This window comes from Ischnura elegans, chromosome 7 (assembly GCF_921293095.1).
Source record: "Ischnura elegans chromosome 7, ioIscEleg1.1, whole genome shotgun sequence".
NCBI lineage: Eukaryota > Metazoa > Arthropoda > Insecta > Odonata > Coenagrionidae > Ischnura > Ischnura elegans.
The window spans coordinates 3821710-3849469 of record NC_060252.1 but is presented as its reverse complement, the minus strand read 5'-3'; the positions used below and the strand labels follow the sequence as shown (position 1 = coordinate 3849469).

At 39.1% G+C, this 27760-nt stretch overlaps 1 protein-coding gene across 3 annotated transcripts in view; it reads right to left on the bottom strand.

Moving 5' to 3' along the window:
• The window catches only part of LOC124162077 (cytoplasmic tRNA 2-thiolation protein 2), a 61867-nt gene extending 34456 nt beyond the window's left edge, over nucleotides 1-27411 (bottom strand). The window contains exons 1-5 of one of the 3 annotated variants that reach the window (XM_046538436.1): nucleotides 27163-27411; nucleotides 21419-21493; nucleotides 21106-21305; nucleotides 20754-21024; nucleotides 20441-20576 (exon numbers count right to left, since the gene is read on the bottom strand). In XM_046538436.1, coding sequence (XP_046394392.1) covers nucleotides 20441-20576; nucleotides 20754-21024; nucleotides 21106-21305; nucleotides 21419-21493; nucleotides 27163-27233 — 753 coding nt within the window. In that variant the 5' untranslated portion in view covers nucleotides 27234-27411. Of the gene's footprint in view, nucleotides 1-20440; nucleotides 20577-20753; nucleotides 21025-21105; nucleotides 21306-21418; nucleotides 21494-25448; nucleotides 26096-27162 lie in introns of those variants that run through there. The other 2 variants (XM_046538435.1, XM_046538433.1) reach the window with 2 other exon arrangements.
• Nucleotides 27412-27760: the final 349 nt, after the last annotated feature.

The window sequence follows — 27760 nt, the reverse complement described above, 5'->3', positions numbered from 1 at the left end:
AAAATCAAATATTGGAAGCTTTCCCCTTAATAATGACCATCACTCCCATCAAACGAGATGTAAACGCGACATACACTACTCTAATACAAGAACAAACTTTACAAACTTGGCCCTTGGGAAATGGGGATATGACTACACAACAAACTTCCTCCTGATATAAAAAATATTAAAAAATTTAATGCATTTAAAATGCAATTCAAAAGGTTCCTTCTACTAGGTTCCTATTATTCTTTGGAGGAATACTTAGGTGAGTAAAGAAAGGGCTTGACGAAATGTTTTACAATGTGTATTTTTATTCTTTGCTTTGAATGTTAATTATGTGATATATGTGTAGACTGACTTTATGTTTTGTTGAGTAACTTATGTTCATGATTGAAGTGCCTTATGCCTTGAAAAATGTACCTTGGTCTTTGGGCAAATAAAACATATTATTATTATTATTATTATAATTATTATTATTATAATTATTATTATATAATTAAAGCTGAAATCATTTAAATGGCTTCTTCGTTTAAACTTAAACTAGCACAGCATGCTCCAATAGACATTACAGGGTTCCCACTCTAACTGAATAATGAAATTCACGGCTTTTTCCAGGTTTTCACGGTTATTTTTCAGGTTGTCACGGTTTTCTTCAGGTTTTCACGGTCTCAATTTCGCTAAATTCACGGTCCGTTAATAAGCCAACAATAAGAAAATCACTGGCTGTATATCAACAGAAAATTAACGTACGCGACAAACGCCGTGAATGTTAACGCCGCAATGAAAAGTGATATCTGTTATGACGTGATCTATCGTTTGCAAAATTCAGGGCCGACAAAAGGACCAGCCCAACCGCGCTCTTGCCTGGACGCCGAATACCCTTCGGACCTTCTTCCGTCCGGACACCCGAGGTCCTTTTTTAATTCCTCGCCGAGAGATTGTTTTTTGCGCACGTTGTTATTACTGCACAGTAGCCGAATTTCCCCCACCCCAATCTTTCTTATTTAACGGAAAATATTTTATTTAAATTGTTTATAGAATATAATAAATTGATTCTTTCTTATTTAACGGAAAATATTTTATGAAAATTGTTTATAGAACATAATAAATCGAAAAACAATTTCATACACCGTATTAGCTCAAATCTAAGACGAACACGATTCTAAGACTACCCTCCTTTTTTGGAACTCCACTAGGGGAAAATTTTTTTTTCCTAATAACGATACGATAATAAAATGAATGCGGAAATACGATCAATGCTTTATTTTTTTGCTAGTTGCCTATGTCCCAGGAAACGCAGGATTTTGGCGAGTAATTAAGATATTCATTAAAGGTTTCAAACAATATTTTAGATAATAACAGGAATAGTAGTACTTTATCAAGACACATAGGTCATATTGTTGATTCTACCCATATCTCTTTCAAAATTCTGAAGGAAAACGCCACCTCACTAAAAAAATGTTTGCTCTCCACTCGGCATTTACACTGCTATTATGGATTTCAGTGTGATATAAAAATTCTTATCCATCAAACACCATTTCCAGTACATGCATTCACGAAAGCAATATGCATGTTGTGCCTAAAACAACCGCATTCGCCGGCGCAGTGACTGGTTGTGAGATGGATGACGAAGGCCAAAAATAGTCTATTACTTGAATTGTTCCTGTCTAATGAATATATTTTTAATATAATTGAGGTAGTGTGTAAAGCGTGAACAATGTTGCGTTAATCGTCAGCGGCACGCCCACCTGGATCTTCGCCTTCATATCTCTACTTGTTTTCTCCAGGTAGCTCACTCTACCCCCACCCCTGCCGTCATGTGCTAGCGGACAACCCAAGGCGCTCTGCAATATTCACGCGCATCTAGCCCGGATTCTTTTCTTCATGTTCAATTATTTTCAGTCCATCTCTTAAAGTTCTCAATATTTTCTTCGAAGGGGCCATGGTCCGAAGACGAATAAAATTAAACTAGTGAAAATGAAACCTGACTTTATTAAACCCACATGGAAAACACTCGGTGGTTTGAAGTCGAGCTACCCTGGAAAGTAGGGAACCACTCGTACGAGGTGAAGTTCGGAACTGATAATATCGCATACGGGGGTACGCAGAGCATACTGCAAAGGGCGAAGCGTGACCATATGACTGCGCCATGAAATTTTTTACCCTAAAGATACCCATTCTTTTCTAACTATCGTAGCGCCAGATGAGCAGATGAATTCGGATTGTTAGTAAGGAGAAACAAAAATCCTGAGAAGGTATCCCTTCGTCAGTAACTCTGACAAGTGAGACTTATAGTATAGCTCGTAAATTGATAACTGATAACAACCTGATATCATGTTTTCGGAACAAAATGCCGAATTAACTGCCGAGAAACTCAGTTACGAGGACATCGAATTTCGCCAGAAATCACCATTGTATTTTTCCAACTATTTCCTTTCTTAAAATGCTTAAATAGCGTTAGAAATACGTCGTGTTTGGTCTCATTCTTTTTAGAATTACGTGAGCATTACAAATATTTCAATCTAATATAAGTACAACACCAATTGCCGAAATTCATTGTTAGACACCTTTTGGGCTAATAGGTGACACATGCAGCAGTTGACCTCCAGGAACTGGGAACTTTGAAGGAGTTCGGCTGAAAAAGGTCAGTGGGTGAGAAGAGGGTGGAGCGCGAAACACGTTTCTATTGTTCTCGTGTAACTCGATATTTTTGTCGAAGCTTAGGTCTTCGTAATACAATTCCTGCGCGAGCTGGGACCTTTTTTTTATTTTGAAGAAGAGGAAAGCATCAGAAGGGGGGAGGCGAATGCCAAATGGAGGGGGATAACGGATCTTGGAAAATGCGCTAATGTTACTTTCCTACGGCACTGAGCTTCTCCCAATGGTAGTTCCATCCCTTGGGAAGATTCCAACTATGTGCTTGTCGTTATTAGCCATAAATGACACATTGAATTTATTTCGTCTCATTTTCGTCAAACGATGGATGCGGGAAAATCATGCGTCGGAACCGCAATCTTCAAACGATCAATGCGAGAAACGATACTTCGGGGAACGATAGATGCGGGAAAAAATTACATTGTCTATAAGGAACTTTATTTGGGACCAGAAACAGCGAACGATCAATGCGGGAACGATAGATCGAGGTTCCACCGTATAACTTTTCTTTTGAAAGCGGCAGTGTAAGGACTTCTTTTCTCTGCTATCGTAATACTCTGAAACCAAAACTGAATCGATTTCTCTAATCAGAGGCAAATCATGTTCCCTTCATACTTTTGCTCTGGAAAAAATGGAACGACTTTTGTAGCAGTTTATATGGCGACGGCATTGAGGCTTTAACGTTACAATCCTAGGCGGATCTAGGGAGGGGCACGGGGGCACATACCCCCCAGACACTTAAAAAATATGCATTATTTTGAATACGGTCACATTATCATTGCGCTTGTTTTGTATCATGAGGTATCCTAGTGCCCCCCAGAACAAAATCCTGGATACGGCTTTGCTTGTGCTCCCCCACTCCCCAGAAAGAAATCCTGGATCCGCCTCAGGTTAAAATTTAGGTAAATTGTAATCAATCACACAAAAATTTTGTAAGTTGATCAAGCTCTAACTTGAATGGAGCCGAACCCAGGGGGAAAGCAGGCGATCTCGCGGACACGGCAGAAGTGCACCCGGCGATTGATTGGCACGCACGCTTGACCTGCTGCCTAAAATGGCAATAGTTTTTCACTTAAACACAAAACCAAATAAGCTAAATTACTGTTCAGGTATTTTTGACGTTGATTTTTCGTTGTATAGCTATATATATTAGGTGACAAACTCTGGTATCCATAATTTTTTCTGACGAAAATTATGCAACCCCATTGACGTCGAGAATTTTGCATTCGATTGTAAGACGAACCCTCTTTTCTGCAGGAGTTAGGAGGAAAAAAAACCTTGTCTTAGATAGGTGCAAATAGGTACATTATAATTCACTTGGTTTGAAATACATAAAGACATAATAAATACCTGCTGAAACATGTTATTTTCACTTTCACTTTACTTTATCACTCGCCAAATATTTCCACACAAACTTTCCGGTTGCGACGTAAAGCTGGCAAGTCCCAGGTCGACGCATGCAAAAATCGTGTAATGCTGTGTTGCCATAAGCGGAAATCTTCTCTCGTTTTCAGGCCGCAACGCGCGAGAATTAGTAACGTCGCGCCGAAAGCTCGCTGTCGCCTGGTTCAAACGCAAGGAGCGTAGTGTCCACAGCGCATAGCAGGTTATCCAGGTTAGCGGTCTTCCAATCACAGGTTTGAGGGTGTTGAATAAACGTTCAAATTTTTCGAAACAAATGCCATCTAGATTTAGTTTCGGAAGTGGTCGCTGCACCCAGTGGGAAGCCTAATTGGGTGGAAGGGGACTAAGCAGTGACCGAGAGAGGGGAAACCAAGCCAGTCGAGGAAAGTAAACAAGCTGATGAGAAGTGGTGTCATATTTCAGGAGGGGGGGAGAGAAAAGGCCTGCGGTGGGGAAAGATGTTTTTTTTTTCTTCAGGCAACATTCTGTGGCATTTTTTAAGTGTTGCCCCCCCCCAAAAATTTCTGGTACCCCTCCCCCCCCCAGAAATTCCTCGAACTTCCTCCGAACTTATCCGCAGAACTTCTCCCGCCAAGAACTTTTCGCGCTAAGGTTTTTTCGCGCAAAGGATTTTTTGCGCAAAGGGGCCCTGTAGCAAAGTGCCCTGTCTCGCAAAATCCTGTCTCTGAAAAATCCTGTCTCTGAAAAATCCTGTCTCTGAAAAATCCTGTCTCTGAAAACCCTGCCTCTGGAAACTCAGCCTCTGGAAACAGCCTCTGAAACAGCCTCCGAAACAGCCTCCGAACCAGCCCCGAACCAGCCTACCTGCAATGCAAGACTTATATAGGACTACTGCGGAGAAATACTTCTCCTTGGCAAGCAAGGGGAAATCGGTGCTAAGGCCTTAGTATTGCACTTGGAGTGAGAAGTTTTACCATTGTCCTATCACAAACTCTCTCTCCCTCCAACACCTCACCCCAGTATCTCCTTCCCCTCCATGTGTTCCAATGAACGATTCCTCTGATGTCTCCAACCCAGAAGTTGAGGGGAAAATTCTGGGTGCTGGCTGTTGTCTCAAAACCAGGGTATGGTGTTTTGTGGAGCGGCCGTTTCTGCAGGGGAGTGACGCATCAGTGGGCGGTTGTTGAATTCGCCTGGCTACCCCTCCACTCCCTGGAAGAAGCCCTCCCCTCAAATGCTGTCTCGCCTTGCATAGGCAAGCCCTCTTTCTGGTCGAGACCTGCTGGGAGTCACATGTCTTGTGAGCCATGAGATTTTTAGAGCAATTTTCTGCTGGTAATGTTTCCTTTGGGATCATGAATTTACTATCATTGTTTTCTGTAATACTTCTGATTTTTTGAATACTCTACTTTGAATAGATATCGTACGGTAATAACTCGTAAATTATTTTTGGCTACCTTTTTCTTGTGAGCTGTTTTTCTTGTTTGTGGAGTCTTTTCCCTGATCCAGCATGTGACCGACGGTTGGAGTATTTCCCCTGTCTGGACTTACGTGAAAAATCAAGCAGAAATGCGACGTAACGTCACATTTTGGTAGCAGAGTTGAGGTTCGATTTCCTGTCCTTTCGTCGAGGTCTCCGAGTGCTGGACAATGGTGACAATTTCTCCACTATTTCTCCACTTTTTGCAGTTTCTGGTTGTTTCTTCTCTTAAAAGTGAGTTATTTTATGTTCCATTAAGTGCTTTTTGGTTCGTGTGGGATTACGTGACTAGTGTTGCCGACTTTTCCTCGTGGTCATATGCCATTTGACATTAATGTTCGTAGTGCTCGTAATGTTCTTGATAATTTGGATAGCAGCTAGTTATTCTCGCACCCCTCTTTTTCTATTGGATTCTTCCAGTATCGAGAGATAGTTTTATTTCTCGCTTTTTCTCTCTCTTTTTCTCGTTGTCGTCACTTCACTTTTCAAAATGCCTGGAGGTACTGAAAACCCGTACGAAAAAACTTATTTAACCACGGGCGAGGATCGTAAGGCCAGGGGTACGGCTAATGTGTCCGTAGGAAGTGAAGTTTCTAATAATGAACGGGAATCTTCTTTAGAAGTTGTTCCACCTCGCCCAACGCACGAGGAAAGCTGTGATGTTCACGTCTCTCACGAAATGTCTGCTTCTCAGACATTGCCAGTTTCTGAAGGGTTAGTGATTGTCAAACAATTACTCAGTGATTTTCCGCCATTTGAAGTGTCAAACAGTGAGAATTGGTTTAATTTCATGTTAAAAGTTAATGAAATCGTTTCTTTGTCTTTGGTTCCTCTGTCAACGTTATTGTACCTTGTAGTATCTAAACTACCTGCCAGCTCTCGTCATTTTTGGTTGTCTATGTTAAACTTGAATCTCGCATGGTCTCAAATCACAGAAAAAGTTTGGGCTAGAATTGTTAGTGACAGAGAGTTTGATCGTTTGATCACTACGAAAGTTAAGAGATTTCAGTTCCCTCGCGAAACGCCCCACGATTTCGTGTGTTCTGTGCGTAATGCCACTCAGGTGCTGGGTTTGCAGTATTCTGAGTCTTCTATTGTGCGACTCATTATTCAAGGGTTAAATCCTTTAACAAAATCTGCAATTATGTTCTCAAATCAGCCTAACACATTTGTAGAATTGGACTCTGTTATCACGCAGGCTTCTAAACATTTAATGGACTGTGCTGAATATTCCAACACTTTCCATCGTATCTCTAGGAATCCGTCTTCTGTTGCCTCTTCCAGTGCGCCTAGGGAAGTTTCTTTTCCTATTAATTGTTCTTACTGTCATAAACCTGGCCACAAAGTGAACGAGTGTCGCAAAAGACGACGATTTACTCAGCCTGCCGTGAGTTTGATGAGTGTCCGTGACAAGTGTTCGACTCGATTGCCAATATTATCTATTAATCTTCATTCTATGCCATGCCAGGCTCTAATTGACACTGGGTGTTCAGTTTCACTGTGTGATGAAGATTTCTTTGCTTCTCTGAAATGTTGCCGGAGAAAAATTATTCGTCAAAATGTTGACGTCGATTTAATCACGGTGTCGGGGCAGCCTTTTCATATTAATTCCTCTGTCTCACTCAAGGTTCAAATAGGCAAGTTTTCTTGGAACCACGTGTTTTATCTAGCTAAAATCCCGTTTCCCGTGTTACTGGGTGTGGATTTCATTTGTAATTCAAAGATGATTATTCGTCCGGCGAACGTCAGTTTTGAAATTGCCCCGAATTCTCTTTTTTCTTTTACGGACAATTGCGAAGCGTTTAAATCGGCGCCAGTTAGTAACTCATCCGAATCACATGTTCTGTCGTCCACTGAAATTACGTTGTGTGATAAGTTGAAGGGTTTATTGTCAAAGTATCCTGATGTGATTTCTCAAGAATTGGGGGTCACATCTGTTATGACCTACGAAATTGAACTGCTAGATTCTACTCCGATTCGATCCCATCCTTACTCATTGTCACCTCCAAAGGCAAATTTAATGAAGAAGCACATCCAATCTTTACTTGATAAGAAAGTGATTGAGGTTTCCAATTCAAACTGGTGTTCGCCAGCTTTTCTAGTGCCTAAAAAGGATGGATCTGAAAGATTAGTGGTTGATTACCGTAAGTTGAACAAAGTTGTTAAATCGGACGGTTATCCTACACCTTCTGTTGAACATGCATTCCAATATCTTGCTGATGCAAAATATTTTACTGTTCTTGATCTCAATTCTGCCTTTCATCAAATACCATTATCTGAGAATTCTAAGAAATTAACTGCTTTTGTGACGCCGTTCGGAGTGTACCAGTATAATAGATTGCCATTTGGTTTTGTAAATTCTCCTCAAATATTCACTCGTCTCATTAATGAAGTATTGGGCGATTTGAAATATTCATGTGTCTATCCATATATTGATGACTTGTGTATCTATTCCAAGTCTGCTGAAGACCATGTATCTCATGTTAATGCTGTCCTCAACAAACTACGCAGTGCCGGTTTGACGGTGTGCGAGGACAAGGTTAAGCTTGGTGTGGAATCACTCACTTTTCTGGGCCATCTCATCACAAATGGAACCTTGCAAGTTGATCCTGAGAGAGTGAGACCAATTGAACAATTCCCAGTTCCCAGAAATGTGAAGGAAGTGGCCAGATTCATTGGACTTTGTGGGTTTTACTGCAAGTTTATTCCAAGGTATTCTGAAATTTCTATGCCACTGAATCGCTTGAAACGTAAAAATGTTCCTTTTCAATGGACAGCCGTTGAAAATGAGGCTTTCTGCCAGTTGAAGAAAGCTCTCACCAATCCACCAGTGTTATCTTTCCCTCGATTTGACGAGGAATTTCATTTATTTGTCGATGCCAGTAATTTGGCGGTTGGTGCCGTTTTGAATCACAAAGTAAATGGTGATTTTGTCCCTGTGGCTTTCGCTAGTAAGGCACTCTTGGAACATGAACGTAAATTTTCTTCTTATGAATTGGAGTGTCACGCAATTCATTTTGGAATTCAAAAATTCAGTGTTTACTTACAAGTAAAACCATTTCACTTGTACACTGATAATGGTGCCTTGACATGGCTTTTCTCTCATCCTAAGCAGTTGGGCAAATTAGGCAGGATGGTTCTTAAATTATCCTCTTATAAATTCATTGTGCATCATGTTCGAGGATCAGCTAATTCTGTCGCAGATTGTCTTTCTCGCATTGAGCCATTCTCATCTACAAATAGTCAATCAGATGTGGAATCTAACACTCATAAGGAGTCAGCTGTTCCTTATTCTTGTGTGTTACATAAATTGCCTTTGTCATTTGTCGACATTCGAAAACACCAAGAAACTGATCTCGTTCTAAAGGATATTTTCAATCTGATTAATAATAATTCCTTGAACGACAAAAACTATTTTCTGAAGGGACAGCTATTATGTTATGGGAATTCTAAAATTAAGCGAGGAAGAGCTGTTTTGCCTACGGTCTTGAGGCCTATGATTTTTCAATATTTTCACTGCTCTAGTATGTCTGCTCACTTGGGCATGGCTAAAACTTATGATAAGATTAGCAGACACTTTTGGTGGAAGGACATGAAAAAAGAGGTTTATGACTTGGTCAGAAAATGCCATCTGTGTCAAACTTGTAAACCCAGAAATGCTCCACCTCCTGGCATGCTATCGTCGCACAATCCTTCTGATGTTTGGGAAAGACTTTATATTGACTTTGTGGGTCCTTTACCTCTGACTAAAGGTGGACACCAATATGTACTTTCTCTTATTGATGGATTTTCTAAGTTTTGTTTTCTTGAGCCAGTTCGCAAGGCTACGGCCGGTTCGGTTGTTTCAATACTCACTCAAAGAGTGTTTCCAAAATTCGGTTTTCCAAAATATTTGGTTTCTGATAATGCACAAGTTTTCAAATCTCATGCCGTTAAGGAGATGTGTTTGCAACTGGGGGTTAAGCAAATTTTTGTTTCTCCATACTATCCCTGTTCTAATCAGGTAGAGAGATTGCATAGAAATCTAAAATCTGCACTTGCTATTTTGTGCAATAATGCTCACCATATGTGGGACTCTATGCTTGCTGACTTAAATTTTGCCTTGAACACTGCCTCTCATGAGAGCAGTGGTTATTCTCCTGCCAAAATAATTTTCGGCAGAGAACTAAAGCATCCTTTAATTAATCAGTGGGACATTCCAAAATCTTTATTCGAGAATGATCTCAGCGATAGTGACAGACAAGTCTTCCTGAATCATGTTATTGCTAATTTAAAAAAGGCCAGAAATAGGTATAAAGAATCCTATAATAAATCTCACTCCCAAATCACTTTCTGTGTGGGAGATCTTGTTCTCTGCAAAAACCATCCTGTCAGTTCTAAAGGTGAACAGAAAATGGCAAAACTGGAACCTCTGTGGAATGGACCTTTCGTCCTTAAAAAGTATCTCTCTCCTGTAACAGTTATTCTGGAAGTTTCTCCTGGGAAAGAGAAAATTTGTCATGTTTCTCATTTAAAGGCATATCATGATGGCATTGGTAATTCCAGTAATTAAAAGGAGAGAAATATCATTGATTTTTTTTTATTATTTTTTTTTATTTTTCTCAATGAATGCTAATGTTTGCTTTCTCAAATACTATTTGATGCTTGATTTCGGTGTTGAATTTCTCTTGATTCCTAATAATATTGTTTTGAATAATGAATAATAAGTCTATTTCTATGCTTGTAATTGAAATTGTTCTGAAATATTGTATTGTACTTGCTTATTCTCATCTGCTTAATTCACTCATGTAATTTAGTGTTGGTCTACTGTGATTGTGAGATGGGGTAAGGTGGAGGAATTATGGGTGCTTGGAGGGAGAGGACGGGAGATTAACTTGGGGGGAAATCCCCGAGATGGCTCGTTTCCAGATAAGCTGTGGAGGTGGCCCCAGTTATTAAGATTCAATTGTGTTTTGTGTCACCTTTCCTCCACCAAGACTTTATGGACATTCTCACAATTCTGGACAGTGATAAGTGTCGTGATTTTGCAGTGTTCAATATTCTATCGATGGCTGAGTGATTGAATTGATCAGCTGATCTTAAGACTGCCTACTGTGTTTTAGTGTGGCTTTTGGCGTTGAGTTGCGACCTTCATCGCCCGACAAGTATGAACTTTCATCTTGTCGCAACCAGCATGTAGCTCTCATTTCTATTGTTAATTGAAGAGTGAAATTTAGAGTGATTTCTTTTGTTGATGCAATATGCAGTTCTCATTTTGTTAGCATCGCCTATGATTCTTTTTTGACTTGTTTAATTAATACTGAGAGATATATATACACATCTTGATTAAATTTAGTCAGTACTTGTTCAATAGCTGACATGAATACCATATGCCTTGTAAATATTAATAATTATTGGAAAATCGAGGAATTTAGTGCAATCTATTGTCATTTATGTAAATCTTGTTGAATTTTGGAGGATTCTTTATTGATAATTAATTATGGACTGATAATATTTACAAACATGGAGGGTTTAAACGGAGAAATACTAATGCCAATGTATATTAATTAAGTGAGACACATATTATGCTGAATATTTTTGCTGGTATTTTGATAACTAATAATTATTTAGTGAATAACCGTATTTTTGAATAAACTTGTACTTAATGATTATATAATATGGGGTATATATTTTGTTGGTCGACCCTAACTTTCTCTTGGGTTGCAATATGAATTTTGGGTAGAAGTTAAAACCCATTTTTGTGAATCGTTGTTTTTTGATAAGGTGGTTGAACCCAACTAATGGGACAACCCAGGGTTCCCATGAACCCAACTGCTTCACCAACCCAATCTTGCCCATTTACTAAGTGGTTGGTTATTGTATTGCTTTACTTGGTTTTAAAAAAAAAAAAACCCACAAAATATCTCTGATGAGAGAAGGAACATTTGAGTTTGGTAAAGATATCCTGGTGTTATACCAATAAAAATCTTCCCAGTTCCTTCTAGTTGCTGATGGTAATTATTTGTAATTTTGATTCACTGTTCACCGAAACAAGCATCACTTTATGACATATTGATTATTAATTTTATTTTCTTGCTATGTAATACTAAATAATTTACTCTATATCTATCAGCAATATTTCTTGTCTCACTCTTGTAATTATGCCATGTTACTCACTTATGAATTCTGTTGAATTCCAAACATCACTCTTGAAATTATTTTTTTTACTGAGTGATAAAAATGTATTTTTCTTCTCAAAATTATTTTTGAGTGATATTTCTTGAAAACTGTTACCTCAATCAATAAACTTTTCAATATTCAGTTCAATTCTAACCACTGAATAATGGTTTTTTGTAAATTCCATGGGGGGTTAAACAGTGGGGGTTCATCCAGTGAAAACCAGTGGACCTGTGATGCCTCGATAAGTTTTCTAGGCATTAATCAGTTCTTGGTGGATGTGTCTTGGTCCCCAAGTTCAAGCAATTTTTGTGGTCATTTTCCCACAGAGGATGTGGCATTTTTTAAGTGTTGCCCCCCCCCAAAAATTTCTGGTACCCCTCCCCCCCCCAGAAATTCCTCGAACTTCCTCCGAACTTATCCGCAGAACTTCTCCCGCCAAGAACTTTTCGCGCTAAGGTTTTTTCGCGCAAAGGATTTTTTGCGCAAAGGGGCCCTGTAGCAAAGTGCCCTGTCTCGCAAAATCCTGTCTCTGAAAAATCCTGTCTCTGAAAAATCCTGTCTCTGAAAAATCCTGTCTCTGAAAACCCTGCCTCTGGAAACTCAGCCTCTGGAAACAGCCTCTGAAACAGCCTCCGAAACAGCCTCCGAACCAGCCCCGAACCAGCCTACCTGCAATGCAAGACTTATATAGGACTACTGCGGAGAAATACTTCTCCTTGGCAAGCAAGGGGAAATCGGTGCTAAGGCCTTAGTATTGCACTTGGAGTGAGAAGTTTTACCATTGTCCTATCACAAACTCTCTCTCCCTCCAACACCTCACCCCAGTATCTCCTTCCCCTCCATGTGTTCCAATGAACGATTCCTCTGATGTCTCCAACCCAGAAGTTGAGGGGAAAATTCTGGGTGCTGGCTGTTGTCTCAAAACCAGGGTATGGTGTTTTGTGGAGCGGCCGTTTCTGCAGGGGAGTGACGCATCAGTGGGCGGTTGTTGAATTCGCCTGGCTACCCCTCCACTCCCTGGAAGAAGCCCTCCCCTCAAATGCTGTCTCGCCTTGCATAGGCAAGCCCTCTTTCTGGTCGAGACCTGCTGGGAGTCACATGTCTTGTGAGCCATGAGATTTTTAGAGCAATTTTCTGCTGGTAATGTTTCCTTTGGGATCATGAATTTACTATCATTGTTTTCTGTAATACTTCTGATTTTTTGAATACTCTACTTTGAATAGATATCGTACGGTAATAACTCGTAAATTATTTTTGGCTACCTTTTTCTTGTGAGCTGTTTTTCTTGTTTGTGGAGTCTTTTCCCTGATCCAGCATGTGACCGACGGTTGGAGTATTTCCCCTGTCTGGACTTACGTGAAAAATCAAGCAGATCAGAAAAGTATCATAAATCATCAAGTCAGAAAAGCGTTCCCACGCTTTTCTGACCCATGCGACGATGCTCGCCACAATGAATAGAAGTGCACTCGCCACGAACGAAGTTGAAAATTTCTGGGAAGGTATTATTATCAAGATTGAGAGATTTTTAAAGTTTAAGGACGAAATTCACGGCTTTTTCCAGGTTTTTTCACGGTAGACGAAATTCACGGCTAATTCACGGTTTTAAGGTTTTCACGGTTGAGTGGGAACCCTGCATTAGCATGTTCAGGGTGGCATGACCCACAGTGTGTCACAACAGGCGGACCAATCAACCCAGCTGCCCCTGCAAGGAATTACTTCATTTGCCATTATCGTTATGACATAACAATGTTTTTCCCGATGGAATTTGGAAATCAAAACAGTTTCTTGATTTTATTCAACTAATAACATTTCTTGATTCAAGATATTTTGGTTTGACTTGAACCATTTCATTTTGTTTTCATTTTCAGATAATTTCTATAGATCTCTTACGATTTCCATAATTGTTAAAAATCATTACATGTAATTTCATGAACTAAAAAGTGACTAACATATACAGTGCAACCTCGATAAAACGACACCCCACGGTGCACCAATAAACACTCGCTATATCGAATTGTCGCTTTACCGTAGGTGGAGCAAATAATAGCCAATATACCTGTTGCGAACAGTTACACAGGAACAGGAGTGGTGCGGCGACAGATAAATTTCTATACGATAAACGTAAGCATAAATCCAGGCGAAAGGCGATGTTTTTTGGCATCACTAAGTTTCCTTGCTTAAAAAACGACTAACTATTCAAACAATTTATAAGCGCCGCACTGAATAAAAATCATGCAAAGCATTGTTTTGTCAATCATTATGCCAATGTACAACCGACGAAGCCATTTTTCTATGCACTTAATTAGTGCATTTACATAATCATTCTATTATTTTGGCCATCAAATGCTTTCTATTCACGCAACTCACGGACGTGCGGGTATGCTGCCGACTGATTTCTGCCGCCCGAGGAACAAAAGAAGAATTCTAATGCAACAATATTTTCACCAAAATTAACTACTCATTTATCGAACGACAGTTTACCACATAAATTTGAGACTGAGCACTCCATTAACTTCATTTCTAACAGACCGCTAGCAATTACCGAGATTAAGGAGTCTTGATGTAAGTGTTTCCGGTGGTGAAACCCTCGCTAATTTTTTTACATGCTTATTATAGGGTCAATGGACGGGGCATCGGCTATCTCTCGTAATATCTGGAGTCTCGCTATATCCCGTACTCGCTTTAACGAGGTTCCACTGTATACATCTATCTATGACCAACAGGCACTAAGTAATGTGGATTGCCTCACTGATAAGTACGATGATCAGAAACTATTTTACGATGCATGTTTATTTTCTAGTACAAAGTATACATTTCTAATTATTGTAAGCAACTTCAAACAATTCAAAAGTTTCACCTTAAGAAAAGCAAAAATTGAAGAATCAGATGGGAGGGACACAGCTTAAGAGTGCCAAACCAAGTAATGGAAAGCTGCGCTTGGACATAATAATAATTCACAATTACAAAATTATAGGACCAGAGGCTGACTCTTGAGGCTCAGGCTTATAGAAGACAACCAAAATGAATAAATGCACTAATACCTTATAATACTACAACACTTTCATATATCTCCTTTCCTCAATCAAGCAGACTGTGGTACAAAAATGCTGTTGTATAAAAAAGAATGCAAAATTTATCATCGCTGGAGGGAAGTGGGTTTTTGCCATCTTGAAAAGCTTGATGATTTCAATAGTAACTTCTTGATTTTTTTTCAATGGTCTTTTTTATTACATTATCATGCTATAAATTTCTTGGCTATTATTCAAATGCATATGTACTATGAATTATATACATTCAGTGAGTAACACTTTTGCAATCCCTATTCCTGACATTAGGGTGTAGTTTCTTTTGACATAAATAGTGATTGCTGGTGCTCTATCAAATTCCACGTACACTTTCATCTTGGCAATGAGGAGTTTTTTGTAAGGCGTTTTCTACGTCAGTGAAGAAAACTAAACAATAATACATAAGTAACTACATTTAATAGGGTGGTTTCCTATTATTTTTTAATAGCCTAAATTGAAAGATTATTACTCCTGGAGTACGCATTTCACGATCTTAGATTTTTGAATGATGATACCTATTTTTTGCGATTAAATGAAAAGTGAAAATTTCCAAGAGCGCGAAAACACGACGGCAAAGTAGGAATGATGGGAAAAGTCTGTGTGATGTATTCCTGGTTCCCGCTGTCGCCGTGTGAAATGACCTTGGGGCAAGGCTTTGAGCGCTGATACGACACAGGCTGCTAGCAGGTAGCACTTGGCTTAAATAAGGATTATTATTACCTTATCAAACGAAGGAAACTTTCCGAACTTAGGTAATTTTGATGGGTGATTATTAAGAGATGTTTCCCTGATCTCTGTGCCTCATGCATGCATTGGTAATCTCAGACGATGTAAAACTTCTATCTACTCGTATAGAAACTAAACTAGGTCCCTGTGACGTCACGTGGAGTGGAATAGCATGGGTGCCAATCTGGCCTTTTTCAAATGAGGATAAAATTGACCATTGCCATTCATCTAAATTGGGAATTATTAGACCAAATAATTTGTATATTATGAATACACTAATGGTGGGTAACAAATCGCAATCAACGCCTTTCGTTTTCTTTGACGAAGGAAACTACCCTATTGATAAACATATATACAGACAACAAAAGGCTAAACATAAAAGAGAAGCTTCCTGGAATGAAGAGGGAATTATGACAACAAATACAGGGAGCACTCTGTGAAATGAATACCACATGTGAGTAAATATATCGAAATAGAACACTTAAAACGACAGAATGACGAACACGGTTTAGGTGGCATCATCTTAGCTAATTATATAAATCTGGATATCATAAGTGTATGAATACGGTGAGTGCATTTTATAACATTTTATTATGTATTTTTGTGCCTTCCCTGGTAGGTACTGCTGAAAAAATAGACAGCATCACCATGCAAAACAAACTAAGGAAACAAAGTCATGAAATTCAACTTCTTTCAGAGGCACTGTCACATCTGATACACAATGACAATATACAAATGAACATTTAATAGAAATGGAAGTGGAGAAAGACGAGGAAGTTGAGAGAGGGTGGACCGCAAGTATGTACCACTCCCTTGCTATCAAAAAAGTAGCAGTCAGAGGATAAAAGAGAAAACTGCATGAAAGGAAGGAAGTCATTAAAAAAGGACTTGAGGTGGCGCTGCAGTAAAAATGTATTTTTTCAGAAGATTTTGCATTTCTGTGTAAAACCAGAAGGCGATAGTAGGCAAAGTATTGCACACATGAAAGAAGAAAAGAAAGTACCAAGGCATCCAAAACAATAATTAACAATAAATAACATATAAGCTGAATGTGTAATATAATTCCTATAACAATTGAGACAGTGGAAACAAAAGCAATTTTCCAGAGGATTTTTCATATTATTATTATTATTATCATCATTAAAGTATTCAACCAATTAAGGTAGAATTCCATGGAGTACTTACGAATCATTCTGGCACAATCCCCTTCCTTCATGCGATTCCCTCATCAACTCAAATAACGCTTAAACCCTTCAATTCAATCTAAAAATCCTGTTCTCTCCCTTCCTCTCCCTCGTTTACCCAACATTCTACCCTCTAACACTGTTTTCCACATCCCCTCCCCGCTAAGTACTCCCTCCATCCAAACCTTCTGTCTCCTCCGTATCTCTTAAATATAAAAGCTGCCTCTCCTCACCCACCATGTCCAGCACTTTGTCGTTCCTCCTCCTCTCTGCCCACTTCACCTCCTCCATTCTTTGCCAAACGCTCATCTCAAATGCCTCCAATCCTCTGCCGTTCTCCTTCTTAAGTGTCCACGTTTCCACAAGTGCACCACTCCAGATCAAACACTTCTCTGCTTACCCTTCACTTGAATAACAGTCCTCTCATTAGCTCCATCCTGTTCATGAACACCTCCTTTGCTAATGCCGGCCTCAGTGGCGGCGGGGTAACATCTTCGCCTGTCAAACAAGGGGTCGAGGGTTCGAGTCCCACCTGGGTATGTTTCCCCCGTCCAGGGCATGGTTGTTCGTGTACATTTACTAGTAACATTCGTTGAATACCCCAGTATAAAATGGCCAATAAGAGCTGTATCCTGTGGTTTGAGTATAAAATAAAAATAAAATAAAAATTCTCTTCCTGGTGTCCTTACTGCTGTATCCGTTTTCCTCTAATGTACTGCCCAAATAGTTGAATTGCTCCACCTGCTCAAGATTTTCCCCACCTACGAGGTGAGTCCGATAACTAATGCAACACTTTTTTTCACTGCCAATTTTAGTTGAGAAGACATGGCATTCCTTCTTCAGTGGATGGCTTGCAGGCATCATTAATGCTTAGAACTAGGGAGGTATCCGATCGTCTTCAAACATTTTAACGTCTGTTGTTGATCAACGAAAACGTTCTCAGTGTATGTTTTTGCATTGGTTCGTCTTGCCACCATCCAAGAATTTCACCTCTAACAAATCACAATACAAATGCCCCCATCCGTCCCTATCTCCTGCGTCTCACACCACGTCACTTTGTAACATGGAGGTTTATTGCAAAGATGCTTCACTTATTATATAATTCATGCTGCATAAGGGTAAAGGATTGACTCAATTACACTCCCTGCCACTTAGGTATCACCACATTACATGATTTGCCACTCAAAAATGCATACAGATAGCAGATACTGAGAGAGGAGACAGTTGTCAAGAGATTAGCCACTAAAAGAGACACATACATAAAAAGAAATCTCACTCAAATAGTTTCTCCAAATTTTTATCAATGCGTGATATGATGAATTTTAACATTTAAGGGATTTTCAGGGATAAAATGAGAAAAAATTAAAATGTACTGTGACGGTATGGCCTGCACATGTAATATTTTTGTATTTCGTTCGATTTTTTTTTTTGTTTCACTTTGCTCGTTCCCTGTCCCGAGTTTTTGCTTGCTCAAATTCGCAGGCACAGCAGCAGACAGGCGGCCTTGCTCTAAACCGATTTAAGGTTTTGTATGTCGATTGTTTTTTGTGTCACGTGATCTGCGATATAAAACGGGCCCGGCACAAGGCGTCAAGAGGTGCGTGGTTGTTGAACTGTGAGTGGGCGGTGCTAGGAGTCAGAGATACTCCGTAAGCCTGGCGAGAGAAGGCCGGCAGCGCACCGAGGAGAGAGAAGGCAGAGGAAGGAGGAATAGGAGCAGTGTCGTGGAGATTTCGTCAAGTCAAGCAACGCAAATATGCCGGTCATCCCGCAAAACCTCAGGCAACCAAAATCCTGTGGGTTGATGATGCGCCCAGCGGTGATCTTGACGAGGAGCCACATCTCGACAAATAAGTACCCTACAAATTATCGTGGATAGTGAATTATCCACTCTCCCTACTCCAATCAGCATTTCTTCCGCTAAGAAGACACCTCGTGTGGAGGTGATCGTTTGCAACAGTAAATCAGGGACGATTTCACTTAACATCAAAGAAAAAGTTTGTCACAAAGCTAAAACCTGTATAATTATTCTCCCACCCTTGCACTTTGTGCTTGAAATTCCAATAGTGCTGGACACTTTAGTACGAGTGGACGTGGAGCATGTAAAATTCAAGTTGGACAATCCAACCGACATTCATAGTTGTCGTAGAGATTCCTACAGAGGCCATTAAAAATTTTGTTATGCACTAGTATTAGTTTTTTGTTTTGGTGGGGCATTGCATTCTTTATTCTTTATCCATCAGTGTGTCATCTAAATAGATAATCATTCCATCCCTCATTAGATTTAAGAAGGAAGTTATTTATGTCCATTTTATTTTCTTTTGTCACCAATAAATGTGTAAAACCATTCACAATCCGAGCAAAGTCATTTTGTTTCTGCTGTGCTTCGCATTGGGGTTCAAAAACTCCTGCATTTTCCTTTTCTTTCGTGAACGCGTGCCCTAGAACCCACGTGGTTTTCCTATTAGTTAAGATCCGTCCACCGTCAGTGGAATACGTGAAGGTGTGCACTGTTGCCACTGGTTTCCCACCAGTGGAGCCGGGGATCGAAATCGTCCAACGTTAGAGTTGGCGAATTCATCGGATGGTACATATCATCACAGTACATAGACCACGATTTTTCTCTTAAAACTGTCTTACAGTACATATTTAGTTTGAGAAAACATGCTACCATACAGAAATATGATATAATTCTGAGACCCGGAAGAATAAACGCTTGTTGAAATAGATGTGGAATGGCCCAAATGCATTTAATCCTATGAGTGCCACACAACGATATACCGTTGTCTATTATGAAGTCCGTTAAAACAATGTTTTTTAATTCAATTAATGTTTTTAATTGTACATAATACAAGAATGGTTTCTTTTTTAACACGTTGCATTATAATTTGAATTGTTAATTGCATTGATCAACATATTTTTAAATTTATATGACCATATGATGGATAAAAATTTCCGAGAACCATTTCTGGTTCTTACGGAACAGCTTCTTGGTGTCGTACTTCAAAAGCCACATTATTTGGTCACCTAAAATCAATTGACTTTCATCTAATAGTCCCTACTTTGTATTTCTATCAGTGGTATTATTTTTGGTGAGTTCCTATTTCTTTTTAACTTACTTGAAAAATGTTCTCCCCAGCAAGGTGCGTCGCATTCATTTTCAGAGCACGAACGATATATGATCGTTACAGGAAGATATGAGGTTTATATCTCTGCTCTGTTACTTTGAAAGAGATCATTTGTAACTGTATGGTATTTAAATTACCAGTTATATACCCAAATGACACGGATTTTCATTAGTGCTTCCAGCAAGAGAGTCATAATTTAAATAATAGAAATTTAAAGTTAAAACACATCACGAAAATTATCAAAATTGGAGTGAAAAACCTCTTCTCAACTCACATTCACAGAAGTGAGTCAGGAGCCATTTTAGGAAGAAATGCAGCTATTGCTTTTTATACAGGTGAGAAAAACAAGAGCTAAAAACCTTAAATGAAGAGAGGGAAATTAGAACTGTCCCATTCCTCCCTTGTTTCCCCTACAACACTTCCAGCCATACGAAAAATAATGACAAATACGGGCACACGCTCATCGACTTTATCAGCTCTTATGTAACAAATACATATGTATTCCAGTCATTTACTGTCGTCATGAATGTCATGAATTACACATAAATTTGCTTGAAGGCACTGAATTTTACTGGCAGCCATCATAGGCCCTCCCTTAAATGGGTAACGTGGCTGAGCTACGATTACGACTGCACACCTCTAAGGTGAGACAACATTGTTTGCAGTGCTCTCTGGTGGGAGGGGGCAGTGACTTACGCAGTCCGAGGGCAAGCATGCTCCCCTGCCAGCGGCAACACCCGAGATGAGAGCGACGGCCAGGTGCGAGCCATTGTCAGCCAAGAACATCTTGTTGCAGTGCAGCTCCTTTGCCACGGCCACCAGCAGGTTGTGCCTGGTGGAAAATCATTACGGCACGGCATTACGTCATCCGGATGCATTCTCATTTGAAGATATGTAATGGCCTCGCACACTTAGACGAACAGACAGACAACAAAAATTCAGGAAGAAAATGGCACAATTCGGCAGAAAAATTAAAACATTGACATTAGCATTTGATTCTGAACTGTACCTTATTTTTCCCAAGAGATCTTCTTTTGCTGTTAAGGTAGTAACACCACTGAACAATGCCAACAATTGCTCATCACCAGCAACTAATTCCCTTTCACTCAGATCAATGCCTTCTCCTTTTGAATCAACTTTATCCATTCGCACAGTCCCTAAGTTTAATGAATTTGATAACTGAACTGAGTAAAATGGGAAACTCAAATGCCCTGCTTGCACGGCCGCCGCTTTGATTGCTTCCAGACGTTCCTCCCTCGAAACTCCAGCAATAGCACCTTCTGAAAATGACAATATGTATGTGATCCAGCACCCATCAACTAACATCCACCAAACTCCAATTGCTTCCAGGCAATACAAACCATCCACGTAAACCACCATTGGTGTAAATAAGAATCTCTTGTTTGCCTGTTCCGAGAGGCCATCAGCAACAAAGCGAAGCAGAGCAACAGACGATTGACTCCCAGACGAACAAATCAGCACCCTATCGTTGGGCCTCACCAACTTTGACTTGCCCAGAGTGGCCCGAAATTTGTGCGTAGCGTACTTCAGAAAACACGACCTGGAAAATTGTATAGCAACGATGAAAACAAAGAAAAATGGCAAGTCCATAGACCTAAACAAGAAACACTCCATTCTATTGCTGTTCACCTGGATGCGAGAAATGTGACTTACCGGCAATAGGGGTCTTTCGTACGTAATACAACACAAGCCGTCTCTAGTGAACATCTTTTGCAAAGTGCGTTCTTCCTGAAATAATTAGAAATTGCATTAGCAACTCGGATCCTGACTAGTAGTCACCTGCAACAATTGGATTTGAGCAGCTCAAGGTCAGGGGGACCCAAGGGCACTTAGGAGCTTCAATGCATGCAATTACGCTTAGGAGCTATTAAAGAAGGGCAAAAAAAAATATAGTAAAACCTCTTTACATCGTAATGGAGGGGACCAAAATTTGGGCAATTTGATGTATGGAGGTACACTATAGAGAGGTTTTAGTGGTAGGCACCATTTTTTCATATCCTTGGGAAATGAAAGGTGCTACTGTCTTTTTAATCATTAAATAACTATATTTAAACATATATGCATGCATAAGTGAACATATATTTACAGTTATACATTAGGAAAAGGATTACACAAAGGTAAAGTAACTAGTTAAAGAGGCCTTTTTAGAAAATAAATTAGTTATTGGTTTTGCTTAAAATTTTTTTCAAACTCTTTCGAAATAATGTTTTCAATTACATGAGCACTTTTTAATGTCATTTTCACTATAAATAAATCACTAGCTGTTTTCGTTAATGCCTTTTGGCCTAAGAAACTATTCAATTTACTAATAGTGTTCGGAGGAAAGTACAATAGTTTTATATTTCTCAACATAATTTCTTCATCCTGGTATTTCACTGCCTGAGTGTTTTAATTGTGCAGCCTAGATAGACAGTTTCTTATGTTTTTCCTTGGTTGTTTAAAATAGATGTCAGGGTGAATGATGGCTTTCCAAAGGTCACTGCTACATCTTCCTTCTGCCAGCCCTCGTTGATGGCTAGAGAAATAGCTAATTATGTGGTAATGTCAAGTAGTCGCCTTCTTTTATTTCTCGAATCCATCATCAGCCTATGATTAATTAAGTAATTTTTATATTTTATGGGCAATAATTGAAAATACTCCTGATAATATGTTTTAGAGAACTGATTTATCATTCTTATAACATGTGACTTGTTAAAAATTATAAAAATATAAATAAACATGTGACTACTGCAAAAAATAGACAAGAAATTGAGCACAATTTTGAAAATTTCATTGAATTCTCTCTCTCCAAAATATAATGCAAGTAGTGTTCCGAAGATAAAATCTGTCAGGGGCACACAAAAATGCTAGGTCTGCGAAAGGACGTGATTTCCCGGCGAGAATGCTGGGCGAACTACTTTAGAATGCGGCGGCGAGGGTAAGAAATTTCATTGCCCTACCGCATATCAGCTAATTAGCTGTCTCCTTCACCTAAAATTGTCGCGCATGGATTGATGTTCGTTCAGTATTGCTAGAAAATGACATCCCGGACTCCCGATGGAAGAGTCAGATTTTGCGGCATAAATATGCAGGCAAGACATATGTCGCTAAGCGCAATAAATTATGAACTACGATCATTCACGAAAGCATCGAAAAAATTACCAAGGCGGTAGTAAGAAAGTGCTACACTGGGAAATGTGGGAATGAAATAATTGCAAAATTGTATTTGATTTATTTCGAGTCGCAGTATATTCATGAAATATTTTCATTTTAGAAGCAGAAGTAGCAATGCGGTCAAGTAATTCTGTCTCCATGGATGGGAGTGAAGTTGGTTGAAATATTTCCGCCAGCAAGTGATTATAAGCTGCGCTGGTCACCTCTTTTATTAACTGAACATTGTATGTAGGCACTTACAAGAAAATAAAGCCATAAGTAAATGAAAGCGATTGCAATCGCAAGATTTTGACCATGATTTGAGAGAAAACAATGTCTTCTGTCATCATCATCATTAACTACCACTTAATATGATTAGGAGAGTTGGATGCCTTTTTCTTATTTACTGTTAGGTATGCTCTCATATGGAACAAAATGGCCCTAACTAATGGTTAACGTGAAAATTATTAAAGGTGTATAAGAAAAAAATAAGCGCGAAATATTTATCGCTGATAATGTCATTCCATGTCCGTTATTGCGGCTGCATTGATGGTCTTTAGTTGTCTCGGTACGAAATGCGGAGGTAGTTAGGCCGTCTCGGGGGTGTCTCGTTGCTATGATATATAGAGGTTTTACGATATAAAGAGGTTCACTATAGAGAGGTTTGCCTATAAATTTACATGTAAAACTGACGGGACCAGAAGGTTGGTATGATGTATAGAGGTTTTCGATGTAGAGAGGTTCACTACATAGAGGTTTTACTGTATATATATATATATATAAATTCATGTAATAAAGATGGCGGGACATGTGGTAGACAGGTCATTTGCAACTACATACATAATAGGAGCCAACCAGGATCCCCTCAGCTGGATAATGTATTCACTCCTGCTGATATATTTTATGTGACCTTCAATAACATTTTTCACACTACATGTACTTTTATCATGCTATTTCAACAGCCAGAAAGAAATAAAATGGTGTAAAAGTTATGCAAGAAAAGAATGAATCTCATAGCATACCTCAACTATCTGAAAAATCAGAAACATTATTGCCCCAATTGGTTTTCAAGGCCACCTTCCACTAGATTCAAATCAACATTTTGTTTGGGTCCATACCTCCATCCCACACAAGAGAAACGGCTGTATCATGAGTTTATATTCTAATTTTAGTATTTCTTGACAAGAGTTTATGCTGCAATAATTTTGATATGCTCCAGTATCATCTATTAGCTGCATTAAACCTCATTTGTGTCTCTTCTTCTATTTTGTTTTCAATGTTTATTGTAACTTCCAAATTCTTCAGCCATTGTAAAGCTGTCCCATTATGTTCAGCATTGAATTATTGGGCTCTACCACTCTTCCAATTGACACACATGTAAATAGTTTTATCTTCATTTACCTGACAGCATTACTTTTACCTTCCATATTTGCCCCTCTTGATGTAGCTTCAGTTGCTTTCAAAGCTTTTCCAAGAGACAAATTGAACAAAAGGGGGGACAACCCACCTCCTTGCTGTACTCCTCTCGTGACATTGAAAGTGTCAGTGTATTCTGTTTCTAACCTGACCTTTCTTTTCAAAATTCCTTTTTCCTTTCCATTTCCTAATTTCCTTTCCATACCTTTGATGTAATTAATATATCATGAGCTTTTTTTTATATCAATCAATAATATGAATAAATCTTTAACATAAACCTGGTACTTTGAGGCCAATTCTTTCATAACAAATGTTTGGTCAGTGGTGGATTTCCAACTCATAAATCCTTCTTGGTGCTCTCCAATTATTTCTTCTCCATACTCTCTCCATCTATTTAATATGACTGGAGATGGGTCGGTTTCTCTACCTACTACCAGTTCTTGGCCTGTAGAACCGGTATCGAGAACCGATCGCATAAAGACAGTACTATGGAACCAGCTCGGAATGGTGGCGAAGGCTTGAAGTTGGTGCCCTAATCCCAAATGGTCTGTAGCGTGTACAAGGCCATGGCCAGCACCTTGCACAATATTCTTTCAGTTTTCAATCACAACTTAAAATACCACACTGTAAGAGAGCATTATCATCATTGAATTAAATAAAATAACTTTGTTTCATTCCACACTTTATTTTAAATAGCACGACCTGGGTTTCAACATCTAGTGTTATCATCAGGTGAATTTCACACCTGATGATAACACTAGATGCTGAAACCCGGGTTGTGCTATTGAAAATAAAGTGTGGAATAAAACACAGTTATTTTATTCAATAATGAAGCAATTCCACAAAATAACGCCTGAGACGGTGTCTTACATTATCATCAATTCTTTAAAACCCTTTTATATGTTCCATCTACTTCTCGCTGTTCCAATCCTTGCAATATAACGATATCACATGGGCCACCACCGCCAGGTCGGAAGTGTCCGTAACAATAGCATGCAACGCAATTGCTTTGATAAAATTTTTGGTATTTGCATGCATGCAACAACATGGAATCGCCAAATCAGGGGCCAAATCGGCAAACGGAGGGACTTTTGCGTTGAATTGAATAGAAACTTTATGATAAACTCCCCAATACCTTTTTTGATTGATGAATCCATAATTCCTTATTTTGGATGTCACGGATGCAACCAGTTTATTCGTGGTAAACTCATTCACTTTGGTTTCAATAGGTGGGTACCTGCTCAATGCACTGGATACTGCATGCACATTGTTATCTATCACATATATATGGACAAGAAAGCGAGAGGTTTGCATGAACCATTTGTGGATAAAGAGTCTAACACCGTCGACAACATCATGTCAATCAACATGGGGTCTCTGTGATATGGGAAGACGGTAGCAAGAAGAGAGAAAGTAAAAGTCCTGCAACCTAATGTCCTCAAACAATATAACTGCAACATGGGCAGAATGGAGCAAAATATTGCAGACTGTCAAATTTTGATTGGCGGAAAAAATGGTACATTACGATTATGTTCTAGCTATTTTGATGTGTCCATGAATAATGCTTGGATTTTGCATCGATCCCAAAGACATGACATGTCCTCATTAAACTTTTACTGTGAAGTGACAAGGGCAATATTATTGAAGTCGGGCACTGCGATAAGAAAGGATCATGGAGGTCACATCCTTACTACCAAACAACAGGGGCACCAGAGTCATATTTGTCAGAATAGAACAACCAACTCTTGTGACAGGTGTAAAGTTTCTCCTCATGACAATTGCTTTACACGATACCATAATTTGTAATTTGCTAATATTACACACAGAGTTAAGGGACTACTAAAGGGAATCCACTCACTTCACACACCTAAACTGACATTTTCATTTCTGATTTTCATGAGGAGTAACAAGTGGGACAATCTCCTTCCATGAATATATATATCAGATCCCATCAGCCCGTTTTCACAATTTTTCCACTGAGTCCAAGCACTTATTTACATATCTAAGGAACACAACCTGAGATACTCTTCTGAGAGAAATTTCTTTCTCAAATCCAGATAAACAATACACAAGGAGTATGTCTCTCATCATTTCCAATTTTGTTCTACTGCTATGCATGCTGGACCTCCTTGACTATAGACAGAATTCCTGCTATGCATACGTTCCATTCCCTCTCTCATTACACTGCATATAACTGAAAAATTATGAAATAAATAAGGTAAAAGCCTAACTTCTGACCACATGCTGGAATACCTTTTCATATCATCAACAATCCTCAATCATAATGGACCATCTCCATTCTCCCTATCGCCATGAATCTGTCTTATTGCTTTCTAAAGCTTTTGGCCGATTTATTTCCTTAATACATAATCAGATAAATATCTTTTAGTGTACACTCAGCCAAAAAAATGTGTTAACAGTTGGCACAGGAAATATATGCAATTAAAAGAGTGTAAGGCAAGGGTCATTGTGTTTGACATGTCATGAGATGGATTGCTCTGTGTTGGAAATTAAAAAAAAAAAGTCAAAGACCACAGTATAAAAAGAAACTGATAATTGATTGGCCATTGGCCAAAACTCGAAGGCACGATAAACGCATATTCCTCTAATTTTTAGTTCCTAATGACGTGTTGGCAGCAACCGCTTGAACAAATTGACCAAAATAGCGATAAAAATTTCATGTTCATAGTTCAACAATAACCCTTAGCATAACGAATTAGGCAATTAGTTAATGCTTGGTTATGGTTGAAAGTGGAAGAATGATCATGTCGTCCAAATATTTACGATGGTACAAAAATGAATTAAAACGAAAAACTGATTTTTGAAAAAAATTAACGTTTAGCACTTACAAATCTAACTGGTGTTTACTTTCCAGTTTTAGACTGGCTACTCCCAAATCTTCTTCGTCCACTGAGCACATAATTACAACTTTCTCCGCCCGTAAATTACAAGATATTTCATTGCGAGGCCATCACAGCCTGTCATTACCCATGCCCGTGGTGTTAGTTAAAAAAATGTGGGCTGTTACGCAGGACCACCTTCATCCAGATCGGCGTTGAAGTTGAAGAAGGTGGAGTTAAGGAGTCAGTTGCAGCCAGGAGACGATTGAAATAATAACATTACGTAAAAAAAAACCATTTTATTCAGAAAAGAGACCATAGAGTTTACATTAGCGTGTAGCGCGTGTAGAGTATTTGTGAAAAGGCTTTGGGCACTGAGTATTAAGAGAGGACAAAAGCTATTTTCTCCCTTTAAATTTTGTTATGCGGAATACGCGCGTCGGCCATGTTCCAACTACGTCCCAAGACGTATTATAAGGCGCGTATTCAAATATACCATTCGATTCGCAACCATCACGTATACGGCCGATTCCCTGAATTTAAAGGGAGGAACTCTGTGCTACATTTCCCGATTATGGCCGTTATTCCCATGTCCTTCTATCCTTCG